This window comes from Notolepis coatsorum (assembly GCF_963971535.1).
Source record: "Notolepis coatsorum genome assembly, chromosome: 10".
Taxonomy (NCBI): Eukaryota; Metazoa; Chordata; class Actinopteri; order Aulopiformes; family Paralepididae; genus Notolepis; species Notolepis coatsorum.
The window spans coordinates 52,232,367-52,258,469 of NC_140174.1; the positions used below are offsets into that span (position 1 = coordinate 52,232,367).

The 26,103-nt window shown below is 41.4% G+C and overlaps 1 protein-coding gene across 1 annotated transcript in view; it reads left to right on the top strand.

The window, feature by feature from the left end:
* The first annotated feature begins 5,325 nt into the window (after nucleotides 1-5,325).
* Nucleotides 5,326-26,103, top strand: part of dusp3a (dual specificity phosphatase 3a) — a 68,937-nt gene continuing 48,159 nt past the window's right edge. Inside the window, exon 1 of the mRNA XM_084323884.1 lies at nucleotides 5,326-5,610. Within this exon, the coding sequence (XP_084180010.1) occupies nucleotides 5,414-5,610 (197 nt within the window). The 5' untranslated portion in view covers nucleotides 5,326-5,413. The remainder of the gene's footprint in view (nucleotides 5,611-26,103) is intronic.

Sequence of the window (26,103 nt, forward strand, 5' to 3'; positions counted from 1 at the left end):
TCATACAGTCCACCATGCAGTCCGCTGGTACGCCCGACTCTGGCGGCCTTATGTGTATACTGTACTTACTGTACGTAGGTAGGGCAGAGCATATAGTATCTACTAAATCCTAATGAAACAAGTAATTAGAATAATATAAGCCTATATACTGTTCATTCATTAGACACGTAGGCTATATACTAGCGCCAGTGTTGGCGCCATGGGGGGGCATTCGCGGGCCATGCCCCCCCCAGATGGCGCACTGTGCCCCTCCAAACGTCATGGCAATTATTATAGAAAAATTAAATAATTAAACATTTAATTTTTTTTATTATAGTAAAAGTCAGATGTTTTCCTTTATAAATAGGCTATTTAGCCTATTATTAAACTAAATTAAACAAAAAAAAGTCTTAAAAGAAGTGTATGTTTGATCGCACGCTGATTGGTGTGTGTGTTTGAATTTGTTATTGCGTAATTGGTCACGTTGAGTTGATGGGTATAGGGTAGTCAGAGCGTGACTGCATGACTTGAGTGAGCGCGAAAAGTACAATAGAGTCAGTGGGTAAAATATAACACTTGGAGACGGACATAAAATGAATATACGAAAATGGTTGCATGGTGGGGCATGGGGGGCACTTAAGGCTTCTTCACGGCCTCCTCCAATGCCTCCTCCTGGTGACGGTCCTCCAACATCTAACGTTGAAGAGCTTTCGGTAAGGCCATGAAGACGAAGTCTGCCAAGAAGCGCCCGGTGCTGCAGCTGCATCTGTTACAGCAGAAGCTAACGTGGTCTATAATCATAATAATAATAATAATAATAATAATAATAATAATAATAATAATAATAATAATAATAATAATAATAATAATAATAATAATAATAATAATAATAATAATAATGGATAATATAATGGATCGCCTATAATTGAGGCAGAGTTTGAAGTTGCAAAAAGGTTTTTCAAGACGGAAAAGGAATCACAGCCAATCGAGGAGGGGATCTGGACCACAAAGTACATTTTGTCACACTAACACAAATCTCTTGTGGCAATGCCAGTGTATTGACTGCGTTCAAGCACGCATTAACCTTCGGCGCGTCCACTGCAATGTGCGAGAACTCGTTCTCAACGCTTTTCTTGATCCTTCAATCACAACTGTCGCTTACCTCGGACAAACAAAGTTTTTACCTCGGACAAACTTAAGCGACAGTTGTGATTGGAGGATCAAGAAAAGAGGGCAGGGTTTGAGATAGGTCCATTGGTTTAGCTGGCATTTGAGAAAGACCTCACGCGAAAGTGGGACACCGTCCTGAGGAGATTCAGTGCCACGACTCGCCACCTCCAACTCTTCTAATGGGTAAGTCATACGACTCATACTGTTTAATTTAAGCCCCTTGGCCCTTGTTATTATTAATAATACTTTCACTTGTTAATGAATTTAAGCTCAGCCTCGGGCTATTTCATACTGTTTAATTTAAGCCGCCTTGCCCCTTGTTATTATTAATAATACTTTCACTTGTTAACGAATTTACGCCCAGCCTCGGGCTATTTCATACTGTTTAATTTGTGTGTGTGTGCGCGAGACGCGAGTGTGTTTGTGACATGAGAGAGAGAAAGAAAGAGAGAGAGACTGTCTTATCTATTATGCGCACTCATGTTTTGAAATGTGTGTTGGTTTGCGGGAAATTCGTTTTCTGAAGCCTATATTTTATTTAGGGGATGTATGCCCCCCCGAAATTACCATATGCCCCCCCGTTAAATTGGTTCTGGCGCCGACTCTGACTGGCGCACACAAGACTTATGGAATATTAATGCAGTCTATTTCCACGCGATTAGCTTTAGTTCTTATTTATCCACTGTCATTTCAGTGTTGGTGTATTAGGCTATATAGTGTATTTCAATATAAGTTTAATTGATTAATGATATATTCGAAGGAATGCAGGTTTATAGCTATATCAAACAAAGGTCTGTCCCATTGTATACCAATATATTGCATGTTGACCTGCATTCTTTCAAATGTATAATTAATCATTAAAACAGATATGTAACAAATAAGAAATACAAATTCCACAGAAGGCATTAAATTATTATTATTTTCAATCATTTCACAATAATTGCATAATTGTGTTTGAATATCTGAGTAATTAAAGTAATTATACATTTGTCCAAAATAGCTGGTTCAGATATGGTTAATCCAGCTGCCCTGTGATCAGATGAATCCATATTATTTATTTTTCCGACATCAAATGCGTAATTTCTTATCGTACAAATATTGTCATATTTATTTTAATTATGATTAAGTAATAAATTCCAGCGAGGCCTGTAGCGTTGACATGAAGGAATCACTATGAGAACACAGTCTCTCAAGTTAATAAAATGTTAAATTAGTCAATCAATCATAAGTGTGCTCCTCAGCACTCTTAAATTATGCTCTCAGCCACAGTCAAATCCGATCTCAGGAACATTTGGGGAATCGCGCTACTAGCGCTAATATGTCTTAAATGGGCAGAAATCTGCCTAAGAGGAAATCTTTTGTCATAAATCCATTCGGGAATGACTCCCCAATAACGACAACTGTAAAGTACAAAAGATATAGGCCTACAGTGCAGGAAGAGGCAGAAAAGCCCAGAAGGCTTATAAGAAACCTCCACCTATAATACATTACATTTTACATTTTGTCATTTGACACTTTTATCCAAAGCGACTTACAAGTTCTGTATAACAAGTCAGTAGGAAGGGTACAACTCTTACAACTGAGTAATAATTTGCATTAAACAGTGCTGAAACTTGGGTGCTGCAGTGTTTAGTACTAGTAAAGATAATAATAATACTAATACTAATAATAATAAACATAATTATATTACATATAGCAAGTTGGAAAACAAGATCAATGTAAGGACCTTGTCGGAGTGTGTGAGAGTAAGTAAGTAAGTAAGTAAGTATGAGTGTGTGTGAGAGTGTGTAAGTAAGTACATGAGTGTACAAGTTAAAATACAATACACTGATTACAATACACAAGTTACTTTTTTGTACGTTTTTGAATTTTTTTTTGCCAGATGGAGAAAATCATTCCATAATTTCACAACTCTATATTTAATAGATGTAATGTAGATAATGTACCTCTGCATGTAAGAAATTGAAGATGAAGATGTAAAGATTGACGAGTAGAGTATGAGTGGGACAAATAGTAGGTCTTAAATTGCAGGAATGTTCCCTTCATTATAATGAATCTTTTAAATAAAAACACATGAAAATTGAAAAATATTTATATTATAGATATTTAGAATCTGAAGTTTCTGAAATAGAGGGCCAGATGAGGCACGAGACTCAGATCGAGATGCGATCCTAACAAAGCGTTTCTGGAGGACTAATATTTTGTGGAGACTAGTTGGGAAAGTGCTTGCCCATACTAAATTACAGTAATAAAGATAAGGATAAACACACATCTTCCCATCTTCCTACTCCTACTGCATGCACAGAGAAGAAAAAGGTATGTATCTTCTTGTCTAACTCCAGGGTAGATGGCAAATAAGCTAATTTCCCAAAATGTTGGAGTGTTCCTTTAACAAATACATGGCTTTTAGTGACCTCTGGTGGTGAACAGAGTGAGCTGCACCTTTCAAGGAACCAGTACAATGTTCATGGACACACCTGTTAGGTCTGTGCCCCAGCAGAGATGGTGAAGTGGTTAGGGGCCGGGCCCGTGCCTCTGGGACCACAACTACCCCTGTTGGCCTAGGATCCAATCCCACCAGAACCTTCTCTTATGTGTCTCCCCCTCTCAGTCTTACAACTGTCTCGATAAAATGCTTGGGTGAAAAGAGAGACCATACTCTTTAAACAAAAAACACTACACCTGTTACCTGTTAGTCCTGAAAACCTTATCTGACATCCACTCTTAGAGGGACCTGTACGGTCAGTTGTATTCTAGCTGGATATGGCATAACTAAGAGGGCCTTGACCTCTTAATGTCACACACACACTTGTCAAGTTATTTCTGTGAGATAAGTAAGCAATTGTTATTATTTTGTTATTTATAAACGTTTCCCCGGGTTCAGACATGACAACATTATTATGCAACAAACATTCACATTTGACACGATTCTTCGTTAATTGTGCGCTTTTTATATTATTTCTTGGACGAGAGTGAGCGGCAATTGACTCTCCTTTAAACACGCATGCTCAGCGTGAAGGGCGATATAAAGACCCATTTTTCTATCATTTGGTATCGCTGCCATCTAGTCACGTTTGCTTCATTCGCAATATATAGGATATTGCAATCAGGGAATGATTAAGAGTTAATGATGTCACACAGGTCAAGAATGTTCAATATTCAATATAATGGGAATGTTCAAAGGTTTGTTTTGACAAAGTTTATCAACATGGCCTATAATGAACCACGTTTAGACCCAGCTGTTTGTTGAGTAGATGAATAAGGAGAACAATGTCTTAGTATTAGTGATGATAATGATGTAAGAATCTTGATATCAAGGTGTCTGTGATGAGCTGAAACATGATGTTTTCAAAATTGATGGACAGACGAATGCACTATAGTCTACTCTGTCTTTAGTATTATAATGTATTTATTTACTTATTCATTGGAACTTTTCAACTTCAGCGCTTTTTGTCTGTCAACTGCACTGAGCTACCTGCATTTCCCAAAGGGGATGAATAAAGTATCTATTTATCTATGTGGATTTGCTATTGTAGAAGTCTTGCAAAAACCTTATTGACATTTCTTAATCACGTGCATGTTTCTTTGTCGTTTTCATTTAGAGCCTAGACGAGGGTGAGTTTTTTTTGTCTGTCATGTTGATTTGTAGGCCTAGGCTACATGAAAATTCAATTAGGGTGACTTTTTTGTTTTGTAATTGTTGCTTAAAATAGACCCTGGATCATTTTGTTTTGCCTGTCAGGCTTATTCATCATAGGCTATATTCCGTGATTGAAACAGACTGTCCTATAGCTGGTAGAGGCTCCAGGGCCAGTTATGATTGATGACCATGGTGTACTAACAACACTACTACAGCCTACATTTTTCACTAGCCATTATTATGGTTATGGACGGCTAAATACCGTGTCTGTGTTCCTCTCTCAGCAATGTTGTGTGCAAACAGGAATGTCAATCGAAGTGCAAACACTACAGCAGGTTGAGCAGCGGTCTCTCTGGTGTCTCTGCGTCCTCTCCGCCTTGTGTATCGGTCTCCGGGTTGTTCCTCTATCGGGGGAGTCTGACCGGCGGTGGGCGAGTCGGGGTGTGTCTGCGAGCCAGCGAGGGCGTGCGTTTCAGACACACACCGTGCATAGATAACAACAACAGGCGGCGACTCAAGTGAGTATAATAAAATGCTGCAAAATCAGACATTGACAAGACTCTGGCAGTAACCTGACACTTGTTTGTTCGGAGGTTAGAGAGAGAAGGGCAGCTAGTTGGAACCATGAAGAAGTACCAGAGTCCTGCGAAGCAGCAGCAGCAGCAACGAGCCCCGCCACCGGCTGCTGGTGTCCCCGCCGCGCCAGACAGCGAGGTCTCCGTGCAGCAACTCAACGAGCTTCTGTCAGACGGCAGCGGATTCTACAATTTACCAACACAGCATTTCAACGAGGTTTTCCCCCGCATATACATCGGTAACGCGTAAGTCGTTTTTGTTTTCATCAAATACGGGTTTAACATTCTCTTCTCCGTTCATTCCCCCCTCGCCTCCTCCAAATAGCAGCCCCCCATGTCTATCATGACACAGACAGGTAGCTACTAGCTGTTTCCGTGCTTTGTTGTGTCAGGATGTTGCAGAGCCAGGATCTACTTATAGGAGACGGCAGCCTGTTGTTGTAAACAAATATCTAGTAGTCTGAAATATTCCTCCGAGCAGAGCTACACCTGCAGATAGAGCGCCTCGTTAGAAAAAACACATCTCTAAATTGAATTTACTTTTATTCCCGCCACTATAGTCTATAGCCTCGTATACAACATTATTATTATGCTACAAACATTCGCATTTGACACGACTCTTGTTAATTGTGCGCTTTATATCTTGTACGAGAGTGAGTGGCAATTGACTCTCATTTTAAACACTGAGTCTTGCTCAGCGTGAAGGGCGATATAAAGATAAATTTTTCTTCAATGAACCCCCCCCCCCATCGTTTGGTATCGCTGCCATCTAGTCACGTTTGCTTCATTCACGACTCGAGCCCCCCCCCATCGTGTATCACGAATCACAATATTTAGAATATTTTTTTCACCTACGATCAATTAAAAACAAAACAATTTAAAACACTTCAAGTCCTCGTGATATCAAAAGGCACGTTGCGTTGACTGTCCTCCTGGTGAACATTTTGTGGAGAAATTGTGCAGTCGTGATCTTGAAGGGCTGCATTAATTACACTGTAGAGCCAAGAATAGAACACACTCACTGTCAAACTGACACCTTTGGCTGCTCTGGGCTCAAACAATAGTCTATAATCTATTTTGAAAACACATCACGTTTCAGCTCACCACACACACACGCACGCACGCACACACACACACACACACACACACACACACACACACACACACACACACACACACACACACACACACACACACACACACACACACACACACACTTTGATATGAAAGTTCTTATATCAATAATCATCACTAATTCCAGTTGGTGAAGACATTGTTCTCCTTATTCATCTACTACTCAACAGTCGGGTCTAAACTTTGTTCATTATAGACCACGTTGATAAACGTTGTCAAAACAAACCTTTAAACTTTGAACATTCCCATATAGATCTTGAGCTGTCCCAGGTGGCCAAAAAGTTCCGGCCCATTAATGGCCTGTATCCGGCAGGCCGGAAGAAATTAGTCGGCCCAAGTCCGGCTGCCAGAGTCGGCCAAGTAGGCGGCAATGACTGACTGGCCGATTCCGGCCCGAGTACACTGGGCCAGGTCCGGGGTTGCCGGAAGCGGTGAACGTCCGGATCGGCCGAGTAGGCGGCAATGACTGACTGGCCGATTCCGGCCCGAGTACACTGGGCCATGTCCGGGGTTGCCGGAAGCGGTGAACGTCGGGTTGCCTAAAGCAGCCCAGATGCGACCCACACACACTGGGCCAGGTTTGGTTGCCCGAAGCCTAGCCGACACTGCCAATGCAATGGTACTACACAGTAAATTCCGCAGAGTACATTTGACTCAAACTGAGTAAAGAAATTTTACTCAGTTTGAGTGAAATGTACTCAGTTTGAGTCAAATTTACTTTGCGGAATTTACTGTGTACCCAGTATTCTGCCAGAGCTACTCCACTATCTGCCTATGACCATACATTACCGGAAATACAGTAGGAAATGGTTGATTAGTAATACAATGCCACATATTTAAGGACCCTTCCCTTTACCAATGGAGTATTGGCATGTCCCGCATTGAACAATTCAGAAGTTTACATGCTGTCTCCTACCTCACTGAAATATATTCTCAGTGTATGTGCACATTGTACACAATTTATACAACGGCATGCAAATTTCTCTATTCTGATTGGCTGAAACAGTCCATTTACACGTATGTATCCTTCATAATCCACGCTCCTGGTCCCAGGACCCGCCCACCACCGAATCACATCACTCCGCCGGATCACTCCGTCGGAAAAAACAAGATGGCGGACAATAATCTTTAACAAATGGATATGTTGATAGCGTCATAACGACTAAATATAAAGCGATTCTGTCAAGGGGAACGTGTTAGTATTTTAAACAATGTTGGATGATGTAATTGATGGGTCTTGACTCAATCTAGAACAAAAGAAAAATCGCGGATTGATTGATAGATTAATTGATTGATTTAAATTTCTTCCTTCCTACTTTCCGACTGCAGCGTTCTCTCTCACACTGTCCGACGCTGGCGGATTGATTGATAGATTAATTGATTGATTTAAATTTCTTCCTTCCTACTTTCTTGCAGCGTTCTCTCTCACACTGTCCGACGCTGGCGTACCCACAAACACACACACACACATACACACACACACACACACACACACACACACACACACACATACACACACGCACACACACACTGTGACACACACACACACACACACACGCACACACACACACACACACTCCTGTCTGCAACAGCGGGGGAGTCAGACTGAGAGAGAAGCAGCGCTGTTTTAAGTGAGCATGGTCTATTGAATTGATTGATTGATTGATTGCTAATTTTATTACTGTACCCCTGGTTTCCAACTGGTTAAGTTTAGGCTAAAAGAAATAAATAAAAAAATAGGGCGAAGAAAACGTTTTTTTCCTATAGGGCAAAGAAAACGTTTTAATAAATTTTCAATCAATCATTCCAATAATACACAGTTGGATGTGTTAGTTGGTTGGATGCACTTCAAGCTGCTTCCACATGAGGCAACTTCTCTCAATCATTCCAATAATACACAGTTGGATGTGTTAGTTTGGTTGGATGCACTTCAAGCTGCTTCCACATGGAGTTGTGGGAACTACTTTTTCTGGCGGATGGTTTTTTCAATAAATCTTCGATTAATGTGTGTTTATTGTATAGAAATAAGGTTGGATGAATCTGGCAGTTGTATAAAAGCTTTACACCACGTGCAGTCGTGATTTGTGACCAATAAACCATGCCTAGGGGGGTCTAACGACCCTCGGCTGCGCCTCGGGCCTAACAACCACCCCTAGGCATGGTTTATTGGTCACAAACCACTCCTGCGTGTGATGTAATGCTTAAATACACCATTCTGCAGTGAAGCTCAAATATCAAGTAAAGTAACAATTACCCCCATACATGCTACTTTTTCCAGTTAAAAATGACAACTTGAATAGATATTTAAACATTTATTAACAAAAAAATATCACATCCTCCTCTCTGAACCCAACGACAAAGCCTCCAATGAAATTAACCCATTGTTCCCCTGCAACAGCTTCTCCCACAGGGGATCTTTGATTAAACACCTGCTATCAGAAGAATATAGACAGTCAGAAAAAAAGTTCAGTTTACTACTTAAGTACATTTAAAAGTAGAAACTTTGACTTTTACTCAAGTGTGTACTTTCACTTAAACTTTCATGTTAGTCTAGCTTAGCAAATTTTTTTAGGAGAATTAATACAAAAACGAGTGATATGGCCGTTCAGTTGTAAATGAAAGCCTGCATTTAGTAAGACGTTGTTTATAAATGTCTTTTGGTTTAGTTATGAATGAATGACAGCATCTCTATAGCACAGCTCTATTACTAGGACATAAAGTGCTTTGTAATGACTGTATACATCATTCACAACGGGTGGCCCCAGCAGGAATCAAACTCCTAACCGTGACAGTGTTAGTGCCATGCTCGGAGTGCCAAGCACAAGACCCCAATGTTATGCGGGGCTCTGCTCATAGGCGGGCGGCTCGTGGCGTGGCTCGTAGTCCTGGTTGTAGAAGCAACCGTCGCCCTCCATGGAGACCCCCCTCCTCCCGCGTCACCCCAGCGAGGTGGCGGGTGGCGACCCTGACGAGGTGAGCCATGGTGGGGTGGCGGGGGGCCGGCAGGGGGAGGCCCCTGGGGGGGGCTCCGGAGAAAAGCGCCAGGGGGCCGGGCCGGGAGGCGCCCCTGGGGCACCCCGGGAGGCGTGGGCATAGCCTTACGGACCACGGGGGAATAGGTGACGTGGGGGCGTAGCGTGGCGGGGGTCTGGGGGAGCTGTCGCCGGCCCCGGCGAGGCGTGCTGGTCCCCGACGTGGAGGGGACGGGACTTCCACTCACTGCCCTACACGAAAAGTGAAAAAGGCAAATAAAAAGAACGAACCACAAATTCAACGACAGAAGAGAAGAGGATGAGATAGAGAGAGAGAAGAGAGAGAGAAGAGAGAGAGAAGGAAAGCAAGATAACAAAATACAACAAGAGCCAGTATGGAAGCAAATGAGTGACAGAAGTATTTGAATTTGATCAGACACCGAATTTATAGCATTGAAAATAATTACTTTGAAAACATGTATCTGAATTGAATTTATAGCATTGAAAATAATTACTTTGAAAACATGTATCTGAATTTTTTCAGACACCAAATTTAAAGCATTGAAAATAATTACTTTGAAAACATGTATCTGATTTTTGAATTTTATCAGACACCGAATTTATAGCATTGAAAATAATTACTTTGAAAACATGTATCTGAATTTTTTCAGACACCGAATTTATAGCATTGAAAATAATTACTTTGAAAACATGTATCTGAATTTTTTCAGACACCGAATTTATAGCATTGAAAATAATTACTTTGAAAAATGTATCTGAATTTTTTCAGACACCGAATTTATAGCATTGAAAATAATTACTTTGAAAATCATGTATCTGAATTTTTTTGCTACGAATTTACCTATGTGAAATAAAAATTCAATGTAAAAAAATTCGAATGTATAATAAAATTCAATGTAAAAAAATTCGATGCATAATTGCGGTGTATAAAATTCGATGTAAAAAACCATCATCCGGGCTACCCAGACAGGATAAGCAATCGCGCCTGGATGCAATCGAATTGACTTCTGGCCTATCACTGCACGGCTTTGTCAGTCATGTGATCACACCAACCCGGGAGAAAGATGGCGGTATATATACATACGTTGGGGGGAGAATATACATACGGTGGGGAGGAGACTGTACATTAGGAGGGGGTGGGTGGGAGAGAAATATACATACGGTGGGGAGAGAATATATACATACGGTGGGGAGGAGACTGTACATTAGGAGGGGGTGGGTGGGAGAGAAATATACATACGGTGGGGAGAGAATATATAAATACGGTGGGGAGGAGACTGTATATTAGGAGGGGGTGGGAGAGAAATATACATATGGTGGGGAGAAAATATATACATACGGTGGGGAGGAGACTGTACATTAGGAGGGGGTGGGTGGGAGAGAAATATACATACGGTGGGGAGAGAATATATACATACGGTGGGGAGGAGACTGTATATTAGGAGGGGGTGGGAGAGAAATATACATACGGTGGGGAGAGAATATATACATACGGTGGGGAGGAGACTGTATATTAGGAGGGGGTGGGAGAGAAATATACATATGGTGGGGAGAGAAATATACATATGGTGGGGAGAGAATATATACATACGGTGGGGAGGAGACTGTACATTAGGAGGGGGTGGGAGAGAATATATACATACGGTAGGGAGGAGACTGTACATTACGAGGGGGTGGGAGAGAAATATACATATGGTGGGGAGAGAATATATACATATGGTGGGGAGAGAATATATACATACGGTGGGGAGGAGACTGTACATTAGGAGGGGGTGGGTGGGTGAGAGAGAAAATACATATGGTGGGGAGAGAATATATACATACGGTGGGGAGAAGACTGTACATTAGGAGGGGGTGGGAGAGAAATATACATATGGTGGGGAGAGAATATATACATATGGTGGGGAGAGAATATATACATACGGTGGGGAGGAGACTGTACATTAGGAGGGGGTGGGAGAGAAATATACATATGGTGGGGAGAGAATATATACATACGGTGGGGAGGAGACTGTCTATTATATGTATATTTCTCTCCCAACCACCCCCTCCTAATGTACAGTCTCCTCCCCACTGTATGTATATATTCTCTCCCCATCATATGTATATATTCTCTCCCCACCGTTCTCTTGGTGTAAAAAGTTTAAGACCAGGGTGAGGCCAGGCTATGGATGGCTTTGAAGGTGAGGAGTAGTGTTTTGAAGTTAATGCGTTCCTTGATCCGCAGCAGCAGCGATAGAAATATATGGCGAATGTAGCTGTGCATTCACTGTACATGTATTGCAGGACAATGTGTGTACTGCCTAATATCTGTGTTGGTACAATTATATATAAAACGATATATATATTTGAGCGACTAGCCCACTAGCGAGGCAACCTCCTGCACCATCGCAGCAGCGCCGAGCGTGGTGATACAAGCGGGCTGCTCTGAGGAAAGGAGCCCCTTCACGCTAGTGGGCTAGTCGCTCAAATATATATCGTTTTATATATAATTGTACCAACACAGATATTAGGCAGTACACACATTGTACTGCAATACATGTACAGTGAATGCACAGCTACATTCGCCATATATTTCTATCGCTGCTGCGGTCTACAGTGAAATGCAATATTATTATTATTGTAAAGATCATTACAATTATTATTTTGTGCACGTTGTGCAAATTGAGAGGCTGTGCTCTTTGCACACAACCCTCGTACACTTGTAACATTGCCTCTCCAGGCTGCGATTGTAATGATAATCTTTACAATAATAATAATAATAATAATATTGCATTTCACTGTAGACCGCAGCAGCGATAGAAATATATGGCGAATGTAGCTGTGCATTCACTGTATGTATTGCAGGACAATGTGTGTACTGCCTAATATCTGTGTTGGTACAATTATATATAAAACGATATATATTTTAGCGACTAGCCCACTAGCGTCCTGCTAGTTAAAGACAGCCGAGGTTGAGTAGTTTCTTCTGATATCACTTTCAAACTCCAAGTGATTCGTTGCAATGTACGCGGAAATGCTGCGTTGTGTTGCAATGTACTACATGCATTTGTCTGAGCGGGGCGAAAGGAAAGGCGCATTACCGTACTGGCGTGCGGTGACGAATGCGGAAGCATTCTTGCACTCTTCCGCTGGCAATAAGCTACACGCATACTGTCCTTCTGAAGCTCTGAAGTCATTAGTGGCCATGAACCTAAAGAGAGAGAGCGAGAATACGTTAGTAGATAGTCTAAGGCCAGTGATTCTCAATATTATTTTGCATATCTAGGACCTCTAATTTAGTCCATGTCATGCACATCTACATAAAATATACTGTAGCATTACAAACCATTTGACAGCCAGGTCCAGCACCTCTCCGTTCTTGTCTTCTAGGAGCCATCGCAGCATGGCCAAGACCTTCCTCATCCAGCATACTGTCCTTCTGAAGGTCTGAAGTCATTAGTGGCCATGAACCTAGAGAGAGCGAGAATACGTTAGTAGATAGTCTAAGGCCAGTGATTCTCAATATTATTTTGCATATCTAGGACCTCTAATTTAGTCCATGTCATGCACATCTACATAAAATATACTCTAGCATTACAAACCATTTGACAGCCAGGTCCAGCACCTCTCCGTTCTTGTCTTCTAGGAGCCATCGCAGCATGGCCAAGACCTTCCTCATCCAGCATACTGTCCTTCTGAAGGTCTGAAGTCATTAGTGGCCATGAACCTAGAGAGAGCGAGAATACGTTAGTAGATAGTCTAAGGCCAGTGATTCTCAATATTATTTTGCATATCTAGGACCTCTAATTTAGTCCATGTCATGCACATCTACATAAAATATACTCTAGCATTACAAACCATTTGACAGCCAGGTCCAGCACCTCTCCGTTCTTGTCTTCTAGGAGCCATCGCAGCATGGCCAAGACCTTCCTCATCCAGCATACTGTCCTTCTGAAGGTCTGAAGTCATTAGTGGCCATGAACCTAGAGAGAGCGAGAATACGTTAGTAGATAGTCTAAGGCCAGTGATTCTCAATATTATTTTGCATATCTAGGACCTCTAATTTAGTCCATGTCATGCACATCTACATACTGTAGCATCCATCAACACAGGATGACCCTTTCCAGCTGTTGAAATGAAAGTCCCAGATTGAAAAGTATATATATACACAGTCACACACACAATAAAACATTGTATACATCACTTACAAGCATGACCACTTGAAGATCTTGAAGACTTGGTAGATCTTGACCGTCTTGGGAGAGAGAGAGAAGGCATTACAGGATGACTCTTTGAAAATGATGTCCCAGATTAAAAAGTATATATTATATATACACAGTCACACACACAATAAAAACCACAACCACTTGAAGTATACGGGTAGTTGTTATTGAGCTGTCTTCTGCTTTCATGTCGTTGTTGAGAGACAGCACTGTAACAGTATTTGCTACATTAACAATGAAATTATATATTTTATAATTAAATTAAACCATGAAAGATCTGCGTGATATGCATTGGTTAGCTAACGTCAGTATTCTACAGTCTAGGCCTGCTAGCAGTAGTGCTTGTATTACAGATCCCGCCAGTTTCATAATATCGAGCAAATAACGTTACAGTAGACTAGTCACTGAAACACAGACTAAACAGCATTTATATCAGCAGCACGCATTACTTATAAATAATAAAATATATGTGTTGCACAATTACCCGAGATGAGAACAGTTGGTGACAACGTGAGGCTCTGCCTGTAGCAGTGTATGTAGCCTATATATGTGTTGCACAATTACCTGAGATGAGAACAGTTGGTGACAACGTGAGGCTCTGCCTGTAGCAGTGTATGTAGCCTATATAGCTAACGTGAGCTCGCGCTACACTCAGTGTATGTAGCATAGATATCTATAGATATCTGTGTTCTATAGATATCTATGGTATGTAGCCTATATAGCTAACGTGAGCTCGCGGCCTCGCGCTACACTCAGTGTATGTAGAGCTAGTAGCTAACGTGAGCTCGCGCTACACTCAGTGTATGTAGCCTATATAGCTAACGTGAGCTCGCGGCCTCGCGCTACACTCAGTGTATGTAGAGCTAGTAGCTAACGTGAGCTCGCGCTACACTCACTGAAACACAGACTAAACAGCACTCATTTATATTAGCGGTATTACTTATAAATAATCAAAAATATCTGCATAAATTACCTGAGATGAGAAGAAATGCAACCGTGTCATACTGGTCTGGTCTGACTGTGCCGCGCGCGACGCGCGTCAATTCAAAATTTCAAAAACCACAATGCATTGTGGGGATCCCCCCCCCCCCACAATGCAACGCAGCTGTTAGTCAGTGTTGCCAAATGACAATTATTATTTATATTATTTTATATAACAGTTACTCAATCAACTTGCTTTATGCCTACAATCTCTCTGACAAATCTCAATGGCACAAGAATAACTTAAAATAATACTAATAATAATAATAATAATAATAATAATAATAATAATAATAATAATAATAATAATAATAATAATAATAATAGCTCTCTTTTCAAGTAAAATAATATGAAATAATGTTCGAATTAATACATCTTTAACAAATTATAGGCAGTATAGTATTTGTTTCAAGTTTAAAGTTCAATAACTTCGTTTTTATATACTTTACAGTGAAAATGTTGGTTTTGATTGATTGATTGATTGATTGATTGATTGATTGAAAACTTTATTAACAGATTGCAGAATGGGTACAATACAGTACAGCTCAATACATACAATTGTTAAGGGCATGCAGACCAGAGAAAGACGTTCGTCTTGTTTACATCAGGGACCCCCATTTTCAATTCATCATAACATGACATGTGACATACAGATAGACACTTCTATACATTTATGACATACCAGATTTGCAAATACAGTAGGCCTACTGTTTGTGATACAAAAAGAGTCTAGAAAAGAGAGTATATATTTGACGTAGAACCGTACATTATAGGTGGGGGGGGGGTAGGAGGGGTGGGGGGGGGGGGGGCACTGTACAACTGCACAAGCACAACTGTACATTGGAATATTGACAAAACCATGTTTGGTACTTTACTGTACATTGGAGGGGGTTGGGTTAGGACATTTACAGGGGCCAGTTTCGAATTGCAGTCTCCCGTAGGTGTTCTTTGAGAGTGTTTTGAAAGTGGGTAGTGATTCACATTCCTTTACATCTTTGGGTAGGGCGTTCCACATTGATGTGGCATAATTGCAAAATGTGTTTAGTCCCTGTTTGAGCCGAATCTGGGTTTAACATGATTTGTGGAGCTCCCATGGTGTTGTGGTCGTGGTATTCACTGACCTTTGGGAAGTATTTTGACATGTACACATATACCTTGGTCGTGTATGTATCTTGTAGACAGGCCCATTGCAAGTTGCTGTACTCTGTCGTCTACTCTAAGCCATCCTAGGTTGTCACGTGGGCAGGGGCGAGGTGGGTTCTAGAAGTAAGGTCAAGCAGTAGTCTGACCAGTTTGTTTTGAGATGTTTGTGTAGCAGGGTGGATTATCCCTACTTTATGAGATGTACACTGTCACCAGGTAGGGGGGAACGCAGCAGATCTGATTCCAACTGAATCCCCGACTTTAGTGCAGGAGTGGAGCTTTAGCAGAGGGTCACAGCCTCTTCACCCTGCTCCCCTCTGGGAGAAGGCTGAGGATCCCAAAGGCTGTGAAAGCTCGACACAGACTGAGCTTCTTCCCCTCAGCCGCCAGGCTGATCAATGCCTCAGGTCCCCCCCCCCCCCCCCCTCGGTACCCCCCCCCCCCCTCCCCCCTCTGCCCCCAAGTGACACTGGCACAATGACACTGACTGCACTGCACTAGTCCGTACTGGATCCCTGCACTCTTCACTTTATATATATATATGTATTTATTGATTAATCCCCCACTGCACTGTTTCGTTTCTTGTCTGTGTTGGTGTTGTTTTCTGTGAAAAAAGAAAGGAAATGCATACACTGTATTGCTGCAACAATTACCAATGTGTTTTACACAAATGGCTAAATAAAGGAATCTGAATCTGGGGCCTAGGATTTACTAACCTAGTGTGCTAGTCCAGCTTTAACAAATTATCTCTGTATCTTTTCAATGTAAATAATAAATCAGTAACCAGTATTGTTATGTTAGCGTACTGAGCTGCGGTTAAAGGCCTTAACCACAGGTTAAAGGCCTTAACCACAGTTGTTATGTTAGCTACTGAGCTGCTGCAGGCCTTAACCACAGTATTATGTTAGCTATGAGCTGCTAACTATAGAGGCCATAACCACAGTATTACATATACTCTTGTTAGCTTTATGAGGCTACATCAACACGCTCCTATGAGTGCAGCATATGCAGCTTTATGAGGCTACATCAACATCCTATGAGTGCAGCTATAATGTTAGCTTTATGAGGCTACATCAACATGCAGGCTCCTATGAGTGCAGCTATTTAAAGGCCTTAACCACAGTTGTTATGTTAGCTACTGAGCTGCTGGTTAAAGGCATTAACTACAGTGTTGTTATGTTAGCTACTGAGCTGCTGCAGGCCTTAACCACAGTATTATGTTAGCTATGAGCTGCTAACTATAGAGGCCATAACCACAGTATTACATATACTCTTGTTAGCTTTATGAGGCTACATCAACACGCTCCTATGAGTGCAGCATATGCAGCTTTATGAGGCTACATCAACATCCTATGAGTGCAGCTATAATATTAGCTTTATGAGGCTACATCAACATGCAGGCTCCTATGAGTGCAGCTATTTAAAGGCCTTAACCACAGTTGTTATGTTAGCTACTGAACTGCTGGTTAAAGGCCTTAACTACAGTGTTGTTATGTTAGCTACTGAGCTGCTGCAGGCCTTAACCACAGTATTATGTTAGCTATGAGCTGCTAACTATAGAGGCCATAACCACAGTATTACATATACTCTTGTTAGCTTTATGAGGCTACATCAACACGCTCCTATGAGTGCAGCATATGCAGCTTTATGAGGCTACATCAACATCCTATGAGTGCAGCTATAATATTAGCTTTATGAGGCTACATCAACATGCAGGCTCCTATGAGTGCAGCTATTTAAAGGCCTTAACCACAGTTGTTATGTTAGCTACTGAGCTGCTGGTTAAAGGCCTTAACTACAGTGTTGTTATGTTAGCTACTGAGCTGCTGCAGGCCTTAACCACAGTATTATGTTAGCTATGAGCTGCTAACTATAGAGGCCATAACCACAGTATTACATATACTCTTGTTAGCTTTATGAGGCTACATCAACACGCTCCTATGAGTGCAGCATATGCAGCTTTATGAGGCTACATCAACATCCTATGAGTGCAGCTATAATATTAGCTTTATGAGGCTACATCAACATGCAGGCTCCTATGAGTGCAGCTATTTAAAGGCCTTAACCACAGTTGTTATGTTAGCTACTGAGCTGCTGGTTAAAGGCCTTAACTAAAGTGTTGTTATGTTAGCTACTGAGCTGCTGGTTAAAGGCCTTAACTACAGTGTTGTTATGTTAGCTACTGAGCTGCTGCAGGCCTTAACCACAGTATTATGTTAGCTATGAGCTGCTAACTATAGAGGCCATAACCACAGTATTACATATACTCTTGTTAGCTTTATGAGGCTACATCAACACGCTCCTATGAGTGCAGCATATGCAGCTTTATGAGGCTACATCAACATCCTATGAGTGCAGCTATAATGTTAGCTTTATGAGGCTACATCAACATGCAGGCTCCTATGAGTGCAGCTAATGTTAGCTTTATGAGGCTCTGCCCCCCCCCCCCCCTCCACTCCTATAACACCCACCTCGCTCTGCCCCCCCCCCCCTCCACTCCTCTAACATTTTATTTATTAATTTTATTATTATTATTTTATTTGTTGCCATTAAAATAATAGGCAAGCATAGGGCTAAAACATTTTCATAAACAATAATATAATCTTTTGTTATTTGGTTATAATAAGGGCTTTTCTATGCATTTGTCTGATTGATTGATTGATTGATTGAAAGCTTTATTGACAGACTGCAGAGTGGGTACAGTACAGCTGTATTCACTTGTTGCGGTGGTCTCAACGGAACAATTTTGATTGACAGTCGATTCTGCCAATCACACCGCTGTTGTGTGTGGGGGCGGCGTCGCTTGACTGAAACTTCGGCTCTGCCCCGGCAACCATTGCCGGGCCAGAGCCGGTTTATCTTTGGCGAGCCCGAGTCGGCTCTGCCCCGGCAAGCCGAGCCGGGCCAGAGCCGGTTTATCTTTGGCGAGCCCGAGTCGGCTCTGCCCCGGCAAGCAGAGCCGGGCCAGAGCCGGTTTATCTTTGGCGAGCCCGAGTCGGCTCTGCCCCGGCAACCATTGCCGGGCCAGAGCCGGTTTATCTTTGGCGAGCCCGAGTCGGCTCGGGCACGGCAACCATTGCCGGGCCAGAGCCGGTTTAGCTTTGGCGAGCCCGAGTCGGCTCTGCCCCGGCAACCAGAGCCGGGCCAGAGCCGGTTTATCTTTGGCGAGCCCGAGTCGGCTCTGCCCCGGCAACCATTACCGAGCCAGATCCGGCTCATCGTTGGCGTGCCGTGCCGGACATATGCCGAGTGTGCCGACCGGTAGCCGGAATTGGGCCGAGTATGCTGGCCACCTGGGGTGTGACATCATTAACTCTTAATCATTCCCTGATTGGCTTTAGCCCCTGTATTGCTCTATAATAGCACAATTATAAAAATTCCTGCTATCATACCATGACCCCGGTATTGAATATCAAATCAAGTTGTGAGCTGAGCGTAGTTAGGTCACTACCCTAATACACAAGCACACACACACATGCATGCAAAGTTGCAAACACACACACACACACACACACACACACACACACACACACACACACACACACACACACACACACACACACACACACACACACACACACACACACACACACACACACACACACACACACACACACACGCACACACACACAATTAACATGATATTGCCCAAACCATAAATCCATGGTGGTTGGTTGACTGGATCCTATAGATATAATGAACTCAGGAAATTTATAACCCTCCGTTCCAGTAAGATCAGTTCCTGGTACTGTACCTCCTACAGCCTACTGGGTGGCCCACCATTTGTGCATGGGTTACTGGGTTAGTGTCTGCTGGGAAAAGGGAACCTATGGTACTGTTACTGTACTTGACAAACAAAAGAGTTTAACCCAGGAGTCTAGACGCCTTTGGCATATTGTATGATTCAAAGTGAGGTAAAAGAAAATAAATATGTAAAGTTTTATCCAGAGTTTTATAATTTCTTTGGTGTATTTCACATGCGGTTCACATCACAGTTTACAACAATAGGCCTTGTTACAGAAAATATGTTTGGAATATGTGTTCCACTGAGCTCTGTTGCAGTGTGTGATATTTTGGACTATACGGTTTATCCTCCCCTATTATAGATCCATATACTGTATAGAAACAATAGGACGCCCCCTGAGAAACCTAGTGTCTCTGTCCAATCCATCACTTGGCCCCTGCCGGTGCCAAGGGACCAGCTGGAAGGGGCGAGCGGGACTGAATGTGAGCACATTACCTCAGTTCTACTACAAAATCAATCTGAATATGCCACTTTCTGCAGCCAAGTCTTAAAGCAAGAGTGGTGGTAGCCTTGTCCTTAACTCATGTTAAAGACACAAGGCTATTCACCTCATGTCTCTACTCTCTAGGCCAGGGGTTCCCAAACTTTTCAGGCCGGGGCCCAGAAAATAAGGCGTCAGAGAGAGCCGCGGCCCAATGCACATCGTCTGGCTTTTTTTTTTTTTTTTTTTTGTCAGGCGACCGATTTTTTAAGCCAAATATCACTTCAATCCTATTAAGTTAGTTCAAGTTAGTTATTCATTTATATGTGCTATTTATGAGAGGGCTAACTTGTTGCAAAATAATAATGATAATAATAATAGCCTCATTAAAATACTATTGTTGCTTCGGTTGTTTTCAGCGTTTTATGTGCATAATCTGTTATTTAGTTTGAAATGTTCGTTGAAATAAGTAGATTTTTCGTTTTTGTTTATTTATTAAGTTAATATAAAACCATATAGTCACATTTTAGAATACAATAGAATAGAATTTTAGAATACAACTAGAAACACTGTCCTGGCCTGCTTCTAAGTTCAGTGGCCTGACAAAAAAATTTAAAATAAAAAAATAAAAAAATAAAACATTTTTTTTTTTTTTTTAAATCATCTCGCGGCCCACCCGTGGCTGCTCGCGGCCCACCTTTGGGTCGCGACCCCGACTTTGGGAACCACTGCTCTAGGCAACGAGGACGCTGCCAGCTCTCTTAACCCTTTCACTGCCACACTACAGAAGGTTAACCATTTACTATCACACTACCGACGGTTAGAGTAGACGACAGAGTACAGCAACTTGCAATGGGCCTGGTCTACAAGATACACTACACGACCAAGGTACCCATGTACATGTCAAAATACTTCCCAAATGTCAGTGAATACCACGATCACAACACCAGAGGGAGCTCCACAAATCATGTTAAACCCAGATTCGGCTCAAACAAGGGACTAAACACGTTTTGCAATTATGCCACATCAATGTGGAACGCCCTACCCAAAGCTGTAAAGGAATGTGAATCACTACCCACTTTCAAAACCACTCTCAAAGAACACCTACGGGAGACTGCAATTCGAAACTGGCCCCTGTAAATGTCCTAACCCAACCCCCTCCAATGTACAGTAAATGACCAAGTATGGTTTTGTCAATATTCCAATGTACAGTTTTGCTTGTACAGTTGTACAGTGTCCCCCACCCACCCACCCCTCCTACCCAACCTCCTACTCTACCTTTTTCTCCCATCCCCAATTGAGTTGTCCCCCCTCTGGTTGTTATGCTGCTCTACTATCAGTCTGGGGAGGGTATAGACTACCACATGCCTCCTCTGATCCATGTGGAGTCACCAGCCGCCTCCTTTAGCCTGACGAGTGAGGAGTTTCACTGGGAGAGCATAGTGCATACAGAGGTTTACGCTATCTTCCTCCAGATCCCCTCCCCACTGAACAGGTGCTGAATCGATCAGTAGGAGTTACTGTTTCTCATGTGCAATAATGAGTCTCTCTTTAAATCTCACACGTACCAGAGTTGTGCTTTTCATTAGGAAAGAAAATACACAAGAATCGACTAGTGTAATCGACTCATAATGTCTTGGTCGACTAAGACCAAAACAACCGATTCATTGATAAATCGACTGAGAGCGAACAGCTCTAATCTGCTACTGTGTTTTGAAATTCTATTTTGAAAATATATATATTTTTGGCACTTCTCAAGTATTTTCACAGAGATATAAGCCTGTATGTTATTTTGATGTAATTTACAGTAATGATTCACCGCATATTTCACAATCATATATCCTAGTCCGACTAACATAATTGAGTCAAACTGAAAGTGCAATGTGATATTGTGAGATACTATAGTCACATGATATTCCAAGTCTGATATTGTGAGATATTATGGTCACATAATACATGCGTGGAGAATGGCACAGAGAGAGGTTGTAGGCTATTGATTGTCGATTAAGGCCTACGCTCTGACCACTGTTTTCTCCTCTGGGATCTGTGGAGACAATGATGATCTATGTTCGCTCGGCTTTACGTTGTTACAACATGCTTTTTTGTGTAGTAGCTAAATGACACCACTGTCAATCCCAAAAACATGTTGCGCCATTATTTCAACACCAAAAAACTGCTATTGAGTACATCCTGTAGATGAGAAATACATTGTTTATCAACAGTTTTTACGTTTATTTATTTGCACAATGAAACAAAAGAAGAATATCAAAATGTGCAGGTGAGATACAAACAAAAAACCTAGAGGTTTATGAAGGTATCTAACCTAATAAGCAATACAAACAATAATGAAACAATCAACTGAAGAAAAAAAGATAAAATAAGGAAATAAATAAACAAGAACATAATGGGTTAATAGGTAAACGGTTTCTTTCTTCTTCTCTGGCTGTGAAAGTCTGTAGAATATAACCATGCTGTATCGCTGGCCCTGTGCAAAACAATTCTCTGTGCAAAACAACCACCTCCAATGCTTAGAATTGAATATTGATGGAGAGGATGATGTACAGTGAGCCTGGGCCGCTGCTGACAGGAGATGCTTTTATCAAAGCTCTCTTTGGCCCTCGTGTTATGAGAGTGCTCTTTCATAGGCTTTCATACAGCGCAGGCCACTTCCCTACAGTCATTAGCCTGGGTATGTTCCACCGGTAGAACGGTTGTGTTCTGGTGAAGTACTGGACGGACTGTATTCATCAATATTTATGAATAGCAATGCAGACCTGAGACCTGTTTTTAGAGCTGAGCAATATTTATTGTAAAAAAAAAATAATTCACGACCAAAGCTGTAGGTCTTTTCTTTATAGAAACATAGTCAGCCTAAAATACTTGCTCGGCTGTGAGGTTTTTTATTCATGCAAGTATCGAGAAAAAAAACAATCGTTGTGGTATCGCATGCAAGGTATAGGGAGGTGTAGTGGTTACGTCATTGGTGTTTCCTGCACGGTCCACCCTCCTTGAAATGGCCATGTATTTCCAATGGTCCCATTTCTAAATCGTCTCCTTTAAAACAAATAAAGCATGAACATTGGCATGGTGTACCTATCTGTGTGTTCATCCACAATCTATAGCTCAACATGAAAGAATTCGCAATTAATCGTAAAAGTAGCAAAATAACAACGTTTATGTTTTCGTTCACTGATGAACTACACTCACTTTGGTGCTGCTGACTGACATCACCACAGTGTAGATTCCTGACTGTATTAGGCGACAGCACTGAACGACAGGCGTTCTACTGGTAAGTGTAGTTCTTTTTTAATGACAAATCAAAAACCTTATAACTAACTTTATTTCAACCAAAAATGCTTAAACAATAATGTTAGTGATAGAGGGGAACTCATTTTGTGCAAAAATGAAAAGCTTGCCAATGTTCATGAGGCAGAATTATTACAATAGCCGATACTACATTTTCCCAATGATAAATCCCTATACGGGTGGACCGCGCGGGAAACCATAGTGATGTCAGACTACACCTCCCTATTGGTGTAGAACATTTCAAACGATACCGAGCTCATCTGCAAGGCTAGCTCTAGGACACCATGTTGAGGCCCCTCAGTTAAAACCCTAAGTAGGGTTGTGGATTATGTACGTGTTTATTTAAACACAAGCATAGATAATAGCATAGATAATAGGTTACATTTATGTTGTCAATATAAACAAGATTATTGGTACACTGTCTTTATTTGTCTGGCCTCGTGAGACAGGCCTGTCTAAGTCAAGGCCTTTATGGATGAATTTCCTCCTGACCATGTCACTACCGGTGTGCACACTGCGGACTCATCACCAGGGCAACAAGTGATGGCAATCAGAACAATGGGGAAGACTATAGGGATGCAAAGACACAGATACTGGTATTTAATATCGATGCATGCATATATATATATATAATATACAAGACTAAAATAAAGAATCTATGCATTTTTATACTGTGACACTGATGGTCTAATCTCTAATGTCTATACATTACTATAAAAGTAATGGATCGGAATGGGTCCTGGTATCAGCCAATACTGAAAGTTTACTAGGCTACTCAGAATCTGTATCAGGCAGCAGTGAAAAAGTGGTATTGGTGCATCCCTAGCCAGACTACAATGTCTTCACATTTGTTAGCCATGGTAGTGATGTAACAAATGTGTAACAGGTGAAAAAGTCACATCCATGCTGATTTGGCAAAATTTACCATATTCACATGGAAAGGAAGTATGTTTGCACGAAAGGAATCCCAACCTGAGCATGGCATAAGAGCAAAATGGCCACTGTGTGAATATGGTCAATGGCATCCAAAATATTTTCAGTGCAACAGTTGTTGAATATATTATTATTAACATATTTCAATAACAGACGGATACATGTTCATGATACAGTACAGTACCTTCCTAACCTTAAAGTCCCAATCAGTGATTTATTGGTCTGGATCATAAAAATAGGGCAGAATAGAGCCCATGATTGTTTGGTTTGAGGAACACTTTGGCTCTTTGTGAAACTGCTGTTGAATAATGGATGCCCTGGGACTGCAGAGACCAGGTTTATACTTTAGTTTAGGTAGTAAGTGAGGCTGGGTGATATCACAATATTGTTCTTATTTACTGTTTAGACATTATTTGCCGGTATTTAGTTTTTCAGTACAAATCAGAATGTGATATGACATCTTTTTACATTCGTATCGTGTCACGGTCCTATTCCTTTTACCTTTTTAATACTGCTGCAATTATGTCATTACGTCAAGTAGTAATGTTTTGATTAACTTAAAAATATATTTTACAATTAATTAAGCAATAATACATGAGAACCAGTGGAATATCAGCAATATTGCCACGGCTGTGAGAGCGAAGCTCGAGTGGCGTAGGCATCACAGAGTGGAAATATTGCTGATATTCCACTGGTTCAAGTGTATTATTGCTTTTATACAGCAAGTTGCACCGTCGGGGAAAATATAGGATGAATACAGACAATTCTAGGGTATTTTATATCGATTTCAGTGTTTCAAATGGAGTAGGCTATCAACCAGGCAGTTGGCAGTTGGCAGTTGAAACTTTCTACAACATTCTAAAGCCAGTGCAGTGGTATATTCATGGTGATTTAACCGTGAGTGTATCATGAATATACTCACGGCTTAAAACGCTTTCGACCAATCACAATGCGCGGTCGGACCTACTTGTTGTATAATATATATATATTTGGGAACAAGGGTTATTGCATGGATCTGTAGTAGAAAATGTACTAGTAGGGCTGGGCGATTCTTGCTCAAATGTGAATCACGATTTTTCTCTAAAATCATTTATTGCACTCTTTCTTAAACAGACAACATAACATATCAAAGTGCTTGACTTAAACTTAAACATATATGATATATAACATATATTGAGATCGCGATTTTATTTCGATTACTCGCCCAGCCCTAACTATTAGTATGTTCATAGAATCATAATTACTAGTATTAATCTACAATTCTGTGATATTGAAGTCATCTAAAGACACTGGCCTCCCCTCGAGCTCTGTAAACACTGACGTTGACAGATCTCTGTGTGAGGGGTTGTGTTTGTCTTCACCAAACAATATTCGAGGCAGTTGTGTACAAAGCAGGTCAAGATAACATAATCTAGAATGTTGAAGCCAGGTCACCAGGGTCTTGGGTCAGGATTAATTAAGGGGGGACTCGTCGAAGCCCGTGATCTTTGTCCGATGATGTAAGATCGCATGATTTGAGGGAGGACACACCTGTTTAGAATAGTCATTTGATCAGCTGGTCTTGAATGTCTATAAGTATCAGTATTGTGAAATGACTCACTTCCTTCTGGGGCACCGGCCGGTATCCCATTCTATCTTTCCATTCTTTTGTAAACTACAGTACCTATAATTGAATAAAGTACTAGATAATCTGATTAAGGTAGCCTCGTCTATTTCTCCTTCAGATCCATGATGATATACCTTCATATTCGGTACACCTTCCCAGCCCTAGTAGAGAAGCATTAGCCATGCACTCTGTTCCACCCTGTGTGCATATTA